The 12,065-nt window shown below is 45.7% G+C and overlaps 1 protein-coding gene across 3 annotated transcripts in view; it reads right to left on the bottom strand.

Annotated features, from left to right (window-relative positions):
- The window catches only part of CHD2 (chromodomain helicase DNA binding protein 2), an 89,649-nt gene that overhangs the window by 19,761 nt on the left and 57,823 nt on the right, over nucleotides 1-12,065 (bottom strand). For all 3 annotated transcript variants that reach the window (XM_009276585.2, XM_019471333.1, XM_009276586.2), the window contains 15 exons: nucleotides 11,852-11,974; nucleotides 11,371-11,520; nucleotides 10,320-10,453; nucleotides 9,423-9,648; nucleotides 8,579-8,679; nucleotides 7,854-7,898; nucleotides 7,521-7,696; nucleotides 6,729-6,853; nucleotides 5,884-6,100; nucleotides 5,166-5,255; nucleotides 4,179-4,369; nucleotides 2,977-3,165; nucleotides 2,309-2,471; nucleotides 1,767-1,919; nucleotides 1,181-1,252 (listed from right to left, as the gene is read on the bottom strand). In XM_009276585.2, coding sequence (XP_009274860.1) covers nucleotides 1,181-1,252; nucleotides 1,767-1,919; nucleotides 2,309-2,471; nucleotides 2,977-3,165; nucleotides 4,179-4,369; nucleotides 5,166-5,255; nucleotides 5,884-6,100; nucleotides 6,729-6,853; nucleotides 7,521-7,696; nucleotides 7,854-7,898; nucleotides 8,579-8,679; nucleotides 9,423-9,648; nucleotides 10,320-10,453; nucleotides 11,371-11,520; nucleotides 11,852-11,974 — 2,155 coding nt within the window. The remainder of the gene's footprint in view (nucleotides 1-1,180; nucleotides 1,253-1,766; nucleotides 1,920-2,308; nucleotides 2,472-2,976; nucleotides 3,166-4,178; nucleotides 4,370-5,165; nucleotides 5,256-5,883; nucleotides 6,101-6,728; nucleotides 6,854-7,520; nucleotides 7,697-7,853; nucleotides 7,899-8,578; nucleotides 8,680-9,422; nucleotides 9,649-10,319; nucleotides 10,454-11,370; nucleotides 11,521-11,851; nucleotides 11,975-12,065) is intronic.

The following is a 12,065-nucleotide window of genomic DNA, read 5'->3' as shown; positions in this document are numbered from 1 at the left end:
AGCATCCATGAGTTAGCCAGCCTGTAACTGTGGATGTAAAATAGCAGTAACTTCAAAGCCATGCAAGGAAACGAAGGGAGGGCTCTGTTGCAATCGTGCTTCTTAAAGCAGAAAAAGGATTTCCATCCCACACACCCTGCTCACGCAGGCTAAGTACCGCTGGTCTTTAAGCCGAGGCATAAGGTGAGGTAGTGCTGGCAGGGATGAAAGGTGTGCTATTCCAGGAAGGGCTCGGCATGCATCGTTATGGGAGAGCAACGCAAACAGCTCAGGGCAAGGGCACCTTGGAGTCGCTTCTGAAGGTCAGACCACGCTGCCCACCAGACTCCTACAAAGGCAGCAGGCAAATACATGCGCTTTGTTGCCTGAAGCCTGCTGGGGGTGAGATCAGCAACTAACACAGACTGTTTGAGTCACTGCCCAAGGGCACAGGATACCAGGTTAGAGCCAGGATGCCTGAGCCCCCATGGATGCCCCCAGGAGAGGGGAAAGGGCAGCTTCTATGGGCATTCCTGCTCCTTTCCCACCCACAATGCTGTCTCCTTCTCACTTCTATTTGTTAACTTTCCCATGACCATGAAACACCTTGCTGTACTTCCTGTGTCAGCCAAGAATCCCCCTCCAGTCCAGGCTTCTGGAGTGAAGAAAGGTATTTCTCACGGCTGGGCTGACTGTGGCACAAAACAAGTGCCTTGCACCAGTCACTGTGAGTCAGCAAGCCCAGATGAGAGGTTTGAGATGCCCTCTCCTATTACGCTGGAGCCTTTCACCTCCAACACCAGACTCCACTGCCTGCCGACACTTAAAATCCCCCTTTTCCCTCTGCCATTTCATATCCAAAACCAGTTTCAGACTGGAAGAATCATTTAGCAACCGTCTCATTCCCCAGACTACGGGGAGAGAATTGCTAAATTCTGGCTCTTTCCAGCCTCTTTGGGACTTTCTGGAGATGTGACGTGCAGCCCTGTTCTTCGGATGTAGGACATTTAAAATAAGCAATACAGCTAGTTGCAAAACCTGCTATATCTGTGTCTTTAAAATTACCTGGGGTCCTGTAAAAAGAAATGAACTGAACTAATCCCCTCTTGGCAGTCACAACCTGCGGCTCAGCCATAAACACCCGCTGCTCGGGCAGCCCACCCAGACCCCTCCTGAGGCAGGACAGCCCCAGCTGCGGTACCTCAGAGCCGTCAGCGTTGAAGTGGTCCAGCGCCTGCTTTCGGATCTCCCCTTTGATCGAGCCGTCCAAGCGCTGGAAAAATCAACAATAATGATAAAAGAAAGAAGGTAAAGGAGCCCTGAGGAACTGCTGCACTCAAGTTCTGGGAGCCCTACAGCCCCCTTCCCTGCCTGCAGCATTTAATCATTTAAAATAACCGCCAATTAAAAATAACTGCACTGCCTTAGCCCGCTGTGTTGCAAGGGCAAGGGGGGGGTATGCTCGGGCACTAGTCACACAGCGGGTGACACTGCAGCTCCCGTTACAGGCTCCCAGCCAGGGTCTCTGCATTTGCTATCCTCTCCTCGGGGTTTATCACAGGACAAAGACCAAAGCAGGGGCCTGTCAGAGGAGGCATTCTGCAGAGATGGGGCCGCGCTGAAATTAAGGGACTTCCCAGTTCCCTCCAGTGTACTTCATTAAGTGCAACCTGTAATCCCAGCCACCAACCTCTGGGAAACTCAGTGACTCCCATTGCCCAGGCTCCCTCTGCATTTTCTTGAATTTTCAAGTGAACCCCACTGTTTTCCATGCTGATGTTTCTCACCTGAAAAGGGTAGTGTTTGATAGTCAGGTACTCTGCCAAGATGTCCAGCATCCTCACCATCTGGGAGAAGATCAGCACTCTGTTGCCTCTCTCCCGCAGCCTGGTCAGCAGCTTGTCCAAGAGAATTAGCTTTCCACTGCTCCTGATCAGAGACTGAAGAAGTAACCGTCATTCCAGCTGATGCTTTCCAACCTTACCCTTATGTACACTACACAGAGACATGCAGAGACCTGGTTCTTTTGGGGTCATGCTTCTCCCATACATCTCTAATCAAATCATCCGGATTTACACAGTAAAGGCCACACACAAAATGAATCATTCAAGATATATCTTATATTGAATGCAACTCCCACTCTAGATGGCCACAAAACTTTGCCTACAGCGGAAGGGGAAGGCAGGAGATTCAGTGGCTCAGCTGTGAGGACTATTTCTAAATGGAGAAGCAGCAGAAGCTAAGGCTTCACCAGATCTTACCTTGGTGGGAGGACAAAAGAAAGGGGAAAGTTAAGGAAAAACAAACGGTAACCAAAGACACTGCCCACCTGCAGTGTCTCAAGGCCATTCTCTCTCTCGTTTTCCTCAGGAGGTTTGATAAGGTAGCAGTGGTTGCAGCACTTTTTCAACTCCATCACAATGTTCAGGAAACCAGATGTGCTCCCCCTTGTTCCCTTTGAAAGAGCTTTGTAGTTTCTTGTCAAAATCCACCTGCAGGCAAGAAAACAAAAAGTCCAGATCATTTCACAGTGCAGGCTGGGCATGCTGGAGCCTGCAAGGAATAAAACCTTCAGGGACATCTTGTTCAGGCATCAGACTACTCCCCTCCCTCCACCTCTCTTCACTTCTACAGGATACTGCTGTGTCCTCACTAGAAACCCTGATCTTACTTTCCTCTTGATATTATTACAGTTTAACATCAAATAGCACCACAATTTTGTGGGATGCTTTACTCCCCCCCAAAAAACCCCATTGCTCCTATCCTGCAAAACTGTCCGGCTGAACTGTAACACGCTAAAAAAGCATCTCCAGACTACTACAGAGGAAAAGATACCACAAGACCCTACCTCAGATTCCTACCGTGAAGCCCCTGCTGCTAACAGGTGATGGCTGTCACACTGCATTCTGAAGGACAAAGTATACTGAAACATATTCCCAAGGCACACAGAAAGATGTGCCCATTTCTACTGGCACTCCCAGTAACTTAATGACTCACTTGTAATACTGTTTCTGCAAAGCAGACATTTCCACGCGGAGGATCTGCTCCACTTTGGCTGGCAAAGACTTCTCCACATCCTTCTTCACTCTGCGTAGGAGAAATGGCTCCAGGACTTTGTGAAGGCTCTGGTAGCCATTCTCTCTACCTTTTCCGTGATCCTCTTCAAAATCCTCCCAGAACTCAAATCTAGCAACAGAAACAAGGAGCAGAGAGGGGTCAGAATACCTTTTGTCTTACTGCACCAAACATCATCTACCAGATATGCTCCCGATGCAAAACAAGACAGGAGATCATCAATTTGATGGAGATACAGTGGAGAATAAAAGGTTCACTCTACTCTGGCTAACTAAACAGACTGGTGGTAAAGCGAGAAGGTCTCTGGGCTTAGGTGCCTTCCTAACATCTTATCTTTGAGCTCCACACTGACTCCCAGGACCCAAAATCCCAGGTTTTCCAGAATTCTGCTCTGCTGTCTCCTGCTGGCGTTTACCTGGCAGCAGTTTCTGAACTTTCCACAGTGCCCTCCCCTAGGCAGGGCTTTGACAACTGGACTATGTTTTACGCTGCTTTGAAGGCTTTTTTTGATTGCTGCTTCCTCCAACAGCTCCTTTGAAATGCAGAGATCTGCTCTTCTCCTCCACTTGGGAGACCTCAAATCTTTCCTTCACTCTTTCTGTGATCCAGCAAAAAGAATTTGGGGGACAGCTCTTTTTGCAGTCAAAGAATTTTGGTGAGTTTTGGGGCTTACTTGTCTCAGCCCATTTTGTTTTAAAGAAAACAAAACATTTGTTATAATGCGGACACACGAACAATCACTAGACAGCACCGTCCTTGAGCAATACTCCTAGAGACTGCCATAAAATGGTTGGCGAGGGTGGCTGAACCGCAATGTACTGGAAACCTCAGAAATGGTTGAGATGATTGCTTAAAACAAGTTTAGCTTTTTAGAGATGGCTTTAGGACAGCAGACAGATTTGAAAGACATGTATTAGGTTTCCCCATTCAATTTGCTGCCAGAAATACTCCTTGTGTTAGTCATTTAACCTCTGATTTTCCCCACCAATGTTTGTTCCCCTTTCATTGCTCTAACTCCACTGAGTTTAATTCAGGGATTTCAGCCATTCTGCACTCCCTTGAGTCCATCTAACGGACAAGAATGGACACAGAGTTATTTTTTGAAGGACCAAAAGGAGACTTACTTCTCTGGCATGATGAAATGCAGCAGGGACCAGAGCTCTTTGAGTGAATTTTGAAGCGGGGTGCCGGTGATCAGCAGCCTGTGGTTGGACTTGAAATCAATCAACGTTTTGTACAGCAGAGAGTCATCATTTTTCAACCGATGGGCTTCATCCACGCCTAGAAAGGCCCAGTTAATACTTCCCAAAACAGCCTGGAGGAAAAGAAGGAAAAAAAAAAACAGGCCCCAAGGAGACGCTGGGTCAGACAAGCCCCACCACCTTGCACACACCTCTCTCTCCACGGCCAGAAAGCACTGCAGCGTGTGCTTTCCAGGGTGTCCTGCCCCAGCCCTAGACTAGTTTTGCTTCCCCAGAAAGGAAAGGTGAAAATTAGCCACGCTGTATAGCACTCCTGCCATATCTGAATAGCCTTTCAGCAAGTATACCTATCTTAATCCACCTTTTCCATGCCCCTGGGGCCCCACTGTAGCACTAGTCCCACTGGAGCAGCAGCAGGAGAGCAGATAACCAAGCCTGTAAAGTTAAGGTAACCTGAGAGTTTTGATTTTTCTTTTTTTTTTGGCATTAGTATTAAGCTTCTTGTTTTCTGCTAGGACTCAGTGATGCACTGACAGGGCTGACGAGCATTTCCTAAGCAGACAGATTTCTCCTAAGTGTAAAAATCCAGATATTGTTAACAGTGTGGCCAGCGGTTCAGTTTAATGTTTTGTCCTCTTAACTAGCCTAAACTAAACCAGGTAAAATCCAACTACTGCCCTGCCTGGTGTCCTACAAGTATAAAGAATAACACAAGTGCCACAGTACAAGAGTGAAGACACTGCAATGGGTGTCCCACATTCCCTCTGCATTACTGGCAAGCAAAAGCAAATAGTAGCTGTACGTTCTCCATCACCACAGAGGAAAGAGGTGAAACCCACTAGGTTGGGGGCTGGCTTCCCCCTTTGCGAGAGAAAGTCTAAATAAGAAAATCCTTGGACCATTACCCACCTTATCCTTGAGGAGGATCTCGTATGTTGTGATAAGTGCATTGAATTTCAACCTTTTAGACTGAGAGTGGATCCACTCATATTCACGTATCTGTGAGAGGAGACAAATGTTAACTTCAACCAATCTTATTGAAAGGAAAGAGTTAAATGCTATAGCCAGAGACTCCAACCAAGTCCAAAACCCCTGTTGTTCAAGGTGCCGTTTGCTGAGCGCAGGGTGCCCAAGGAGCAGCTTGTTGTAGTGCACACGTGGTTCAACTGCCCTTGCACCGGTAACAAAATAAGGTCAAAACAACTTGCTGTTGTGACATTACCCCTCATCTGCCAAATGAATGCATCATCTCACTGGTGACACCACTAGACTCAACATTTGCGTGCTTCGTTGCCCGAATAATTCAGAACACAGGAGGCAAGCACTTTTACACTGCTATACTCCTTACTGCAGCATGTTTCAGCCCAGTGCAGTAGTGGTTTCCAGACCCTCTGAGGGAAGCCGGTACTCCTGTGCTCACTCTAAGAGGGGAAATAAGGCAGAAAAGTCCCTGCAGCAGTGAATTATACCCAAGTGCTCAGCTGCACCAGCTCTAGCTGCCTGCAGTACTGCCAGTACTATCCATCAGCCTCTCCAGCAGAATGTGTCACACACGTTACACAGAAGCTGCTGCTTTGCACCCAGTGTTTCTACCCAATCCCACATCCTTTGCTTTCTGATTACACACCATGTTCCTGCTCATGAGGTCTCCGATGTAAACCACCACATTTATCTCGGGTGCCCACACTTCAAACTCTCTCTGCCATGAGGTGAGAGTGGACAAGGGCACCACCACCAGGAAAGGGCCATACAGCTGGTGCTGATGGAAGAGGTACGACAAGAATGATATTGTCTGAATCGTCTTGCCCAGGCCCATTTCATCAGCCAGGATCACGCTGTTGTTCCTGAAAAGGAAGAGAACAAACATAAATCCTGTCTGAGTGCGTGTTTCCGCCACTACTAATTTACTGTGCACCAGCATGAATAGCAATCCACGACAGGGACAGAAAGGGGGCAGTGCAAAAACATTTATCTGAACACGTCCAAGAGGATCCCAGGGACATCCAGACTGTACAAGGCACAACAACTTGTAAAAAGGAACAGACTATGATTACTCCAAACTGGCAAGCAAGGACAAAGGCAAAAGGAGAGGGGAGTCAGTAGCCTAATTTTAAGAAGGACACTTCTCAAAGACTTCAACAAGTGTGTAAGCATGCCAAGCCAGAACCCTTTTTTTCAGTTAGGGCAATGGAAAATTAGGGCTGACATGCACTAGGCTCACACAGCAGCCAAGTCCAGCACGTGAACAGGCCCAGACAGGGAAAATGCTTTTTGTTTTCGCACAAGGTTTCTTAAGTTCATGCTCTAGATAGTTCCTGCTTGTGGTGTCTGCAATGCAGCTGGGCATGATAACATTTGAAATCCTTCAAGCTGCAGAAGCAGGACAGGTAAAGGCCTCACTTGAAAACAAGAGGGTCAGATCCTACTGGGACAAAAATCAGGAGACAAAACAAACACCACATAGCATCGTACTTGCACCACGAGTGAGCAAGCCAGTTGAGGCCCTCCAGCTGGTAATCTCGCAGCTCCAGGTTCTCACCGCCAATGTAAGAAGGTTGTTTCTTCAAGGCAACGAACCTCGGTCTCTGCTTCAATACCTGGAAAAGAAGATGCTGTAAGCCCACTAAAGAAAAAGACAAAGTAAGGTTGAAAATTCAGCAATGAATGTATATCTGTTCATTGGTTAAAGTCTGTCCACATTCTCCTAGCGCGTGCTTACGACTGCAGTTCAGAAAACCACTCCACAGTGTTATGTTTTGCCTGCTGTCCTCTGGGTCTGATGACCAGGGCTGTGAGTCCCCCCAAGCGTGCAGTAAGCTGTACGTAATGCACACTAGATGGAATAAGCTCCACTTTCTTCTTTGTCCTCTTGTTTTTCCTCCCATTATCTCTGTCCCTCTCCTCCACTGTATCAGCATCTTGCAGGTTTTCTCTTTTCCCAGGTGTGCTGTTTTTTCACCATACTAAAACTTTGCATTTCTGCAGCAGCTCCTTCTGAGGAGGAAGCACTTTGCAGGGATTAAGCAAGCCTCCCACTCCCCAGGGCGACATGACGTTCTCACTGTGCACACAGTAAATGAAACCAAAAGGGGGTTCACATCCCTGCCTAAAGTACAAGAGCAGCAAACAACCATTCAAACACTGGTGGGAGAATGGGAAAATGTTCTCTGACATTTGTCCTGACAAAACTTCACATTCCCACTGCTTGCGTCATCACCCAGCCTGCAGAAACCCAGCAATAGGCGATAAGAGAAGCAAGCAAACCTTGCAGTCCCGGGTAGGAATCGTTTTGGAGTTGTTACGATTGTTGAAGCTGTCAATGCAGTGCTGAAATTTCTTGCTTATCAGAGCCTCATCTTCCCAGCTGCACTCAGCATAGGGCAGCCCCATCCATTTACACAGGTATTCAGGGTCATTCGAGGATGTTTTGCGATTGTTTGCTGCAAAATATGCAAAAAAGCCCAAACCTCAGCAATTATGGTTCTGTGGCTGAACCACAAGCGTGGTTCACAGGGGCAGTCTGAACCACCCATACAACCACAAGACAGGTCTCAGCTAGAAGAAAAAGTTTAGAGGGACCAAAAAATGCTCCTTTACCTGGGAAATCTGAATGTCCCGTTGTGGACTTGCTGGTCTTCACAGCTGTGTTTGGAGAAAGAAGGGAAAGAAGGGCTTGGAGTGCTGGCATCCAGCAGAGGGAGCAGGGCAGGCAGGCTGTCACTGCCACACACCCCATGCATTTTTATAGAAATTGTATTGGAAATAGGTTAAACAGTTCTCCAAGCCAATTCCCAAAGCAACTGGATGCCAGCACCTCTGACTGACATGACTGTGATAATACTGAAGTGCTCAGTAAGTCCTGTTTTTATTTTTAATAAGTAATCATGGAAATCTAACCCCTAAGCTGCCTTGCAGCCTAACCACACCCTCAACCCACAACGTCACGGAAAGTGGCCCTCACAAAAGCCAGGCCTGTACTGCTGCTTTGGATGCAAACACCTTGCATCCAAAGGGTGGAAGTCAAAGAACTCCACCAGCAGCAGCAACTTCAACATCCCCTTGGAAACTAGTGTACCATCCCATGCTCCAGGCAAGGAGAGTGATTGACTTGTATTGCTTGTAAATACAAATCCGTAAACATGGATTTCTACTTTTCAAATCCCTGAATTTCACACACTGAAATACACTTAACACTAGTTCTATTCTCAGAGATACTGGAGGGCAGGGAAGAAGAGAGTGCTGCACACTCATTCTGCTGTCACTAGAGACTAAAGTTCCCACGTCTTTCTTCACCCCTTTACAAAAGTGTTGAGTTCACTTACCAATTACTCTCTCCACTATTTGATACTGTTTGTTCAGCTCTGAAGCTAGCTCTTGTTGGCAGTTGAAATATTCCACATCTTCAGGTGATACCTTGCCCAGCCTAGATGCAAAAAAAAGCAAAAATAAAAAAATACTATAATGTTTCTGTCATAACGCTCATAGAGGCCACATACAGAAATTCTACTTTCCTATATGGTTCTGTCATTCAGACAAGTCACTGAAGCAGACTACTGCTTATATGACATGTTTCTTGAAGCTTCCTATAATTATAAATCATTACTGAGAAGCAAGTGTCATAGATGTTCATACTGTCTCCCTGTTAAATGACGCCTTATTCTGCTGCAAGAATCTGTCTCAAAACCAGAATCAGAGATGGAAGCTGCTACTCCAGCTTTATCACTTTGGAAACACACCGTAGCTCCCCTTATAGTTCCCAGGGAGGTCAGACGTAAACCGATGCAAAAAAACTTGCATACAGACAAGCCCATAATTAACAAGGGTTAATAAGGCTGCAAGCCCTCATGTCACCTCCTGGGCCAGGTGAATCTGTGCAGCATTTATTTGTTATCAGCTACCCCAATTCTTAAGCCTGGGAAGTGGCAATATTGTGGAGTTCATGCCTCTTCCTCTTTCTTTCAACACCATGGCCACAGACATAATTTCTATGAGGGGAGATGTTCATCAGTAGGGAAAGAGAGACGTGAGTGTTGTGCACCAAAAACAGTTGCTTTGGATGAAACATGCTTTGCAAGAAGAAATCAAATGTTTTCGGCCTTGACTCTGCAAACCTCTGGCTAAAAAAGATTCGCCCAAGACCAAATCACTGGTTGAAGTAAAGCATACCATTGCTTGATCTCCTCCTCTTTTTTCTTGAAGTTTTCTAGCTTTTTCAGGCCCTTCACTTTCTGCTGCTGCAGGGACTCTTCACTCTCCCATGTGCTATGGATGTATGACCAGCCTTTCCATTTGATCAGGTACTGAACTTCTCCCTCATCCTTTTCAGGATCAAAGTCAGCGCTTGGGTTGCCATTGGCTTCAGTTGCATACACTGTGGTGGAAGCACCAGTGGCTGCAAAAGAAATCAGGCTGCAGTCGGTACCTTTGTTACCAAGCACTGGACTTGAACTGCATTAGAGCAGAAAGTTATTTTTCTAACACATCTTTTGTGACAGCACAAAGAATATCCTACAGATTCTGCAACCCAATAAGACACGCACACAAAAGTTTTCCATACAACAGAATCTTTTTAAATCTCTCGATCATAAATGCTTTAAGTATAATTCAAAAGTCTCTTGAAAATGTTCACGACCATTCAGTTTTACAAAAACACTTTTGTAAGGCTATGAGAACAAAACATCAGCTTTATTTTCATTACGGCTTCGTCAATAGAGCTATGAAAACTGACTCTACCGTTATGAAAACTGACTCTACTGGAAGATCTGTTTTATATTTCAAAGAAGAGAAAAGCAAGAATTGCAGAACAATGAATGCATCTTTAAAATGCGTGCACGCTAAATGAAAGCTGCCAAGCACATAAACTTGACATTTTAGGTTTTTCAATACTAGATTTTACAAAAGCTGCTAGAAGACATAAATAAGAGGCACAGAGGAAAGGGTGAAGAGCACTGAAACAACCCTTGGCTCCACTTTGAAGTTGCAGAAGCATTGCACCAGGTCAAGAGAAACTGTGAGTGCACATGATTGACATCAGAAACAAAGGCTTTTTCCAGAACTACGCACCTCCTTTTTTTCCAAGCCTGATGTCCAAGACTTTCTCAATAGTTTCACTGTTGTCTTGTTGTTCATCAGCTCCTTCCCCAGTCATCTCTATCAGGTCATCAGAATCCGTCTCAAAATCATCATCTTCTTTGTAACTGAACAAGATCAAAACCAAACTGATAAAAAGTCCTTGACTCTTCCCAGTCCAGAAACACACAGAATGGCATGGACTGGAGGCAAGCCTTCTCCAGCATTTATCCTGGGGTTCAGTGCATGTTCAGCACATGCATTTCTTAAGTTAGCCGTTCAGTATTTTTTCCTGAGACACTCAGATAGCTACACTTTATCAGATTAATACTTTATCTTGTCCATATACTTTTTCTGACCATGGCCAACACCAGATGCTTCATGAGGAGGTGGAACAATCCCTGCAGCAGAAGCAAGACCATCAACAAAGTCTCCTCTATCCGGTGAAAGATTATTTTATGCTTAACAATGGAGGTTGCAGAGCATCGAAAGGTTGCATGGGTGCCCACACTGCCCTAGGAACTACACTTCCCATCTTTGATGAACATTTAACCACCAAAAAATATTCTTCGGGTGGCTCTTTGCAAGTCCCTTATTAGGGCCACCCAAAGGTGAGAAGGTATATTGGGGAATGGATAATGCTTTACCTCCACCATGTCTCAACTTTCTGTCCCAAGGCATTACCTATCAGCCACTCTCAGAAAATTGGTCCAATCTAGCACAGCTCATTTTACTCATTTTAATCTATTATTTGCAATTCTTAATCTCATCTGAGAGTGCTTTAGAAACATTATGCAAATCTCCTCACATTTCTCTAAGAGGGACTGGTAAATATTCCCTCCTTTACAGATGGCAAAACAAGGTAAAGAGAAGTCAGATGTTCGCAGCATGAACCTCTCAAAAGCACCACATCTCAGCCAACGGCTATCTGCAGGGCAGAGCAGGGTGTCTCTGCAGGATCACGCAGGGATTCAGGGCCCTCTGGTGCTCCCTCTTCCCCAGCCAGCCAGCTCTCATCATCAAGCAAGCCTGCACTTCTCAATACCTGACATTTTTGGCTGCTCTTCGTCGAGTTTGTCTCTTGGGGGTCTCATCATCTTCGTCATCGTCGTCATCTTCAGATGAGTCCGGTTTCTTTCTCTTCTTCCCACGCTGGGGTTTGTGAGGCTTTTTAACACTGGTTTTAGCCACTGTTCTAAAATAAGAATTAATAGAAAGCCATAATACAGCATGTTTTACGTAAACATCCATTTTTAGTAAGTCTTTAAGAAAGCATGAATCTCAAATATTAGACTCCTAGGGATTTAGTCTGCTCTAACTACCATGGAAACCACTGCATCACTCACTGGAGCATGAAATGGGCAGACGAGAGAGTAAGTAGGTCCAAGGTTTACTAGGTCGTAAACAAGGGCAATATTGCAGAAGAAAACCATTCTTTAGCAGCAAATAGAAATTACCTCTCCACCCAGCACAGGCAGAAAAGATATATGCAGAAAAAGAGACAGACTGAACCAACCGCTCCTTACCTTCTTTGGGCAGGTCTTCTTGCTTTAACTTTCTTCGGTTCAGGCTCACTCTCTCCACTAGTGCCTTGCTCCCCTCCATCTTCATCCTCTTCTTCACCAGAGACCTCTCTTTTCCATTTATTTCTACGGTCAGAAATGTAGGTCACGAAGGGCAATCATATTTCTACACAAATACTTGGCTAAGCAGACATCCAAGTCATCTAGGTTAATACTA

This window comes from Aptenodytes forsteri, unplaced genomic scaffold, assembly GCF_000699145.1.
Source record: "Aptenodytes forsteri isolate BGI_AS27 unplaced genomic scaffold, ASM69914v1 Scaffold1, whole genome shotgun sequence".
Classification (NCBI taxonomy): domain Eukaryota; kingdom Metazoa; phylum Chordata; class Aves; order Sphenisciformes; family Spheniscidae; genus Aptenodytes; species Aptenodytes forsteri.
This window is presented reverse-complemented; position numbering and strand designations above follow the sequence as displayed.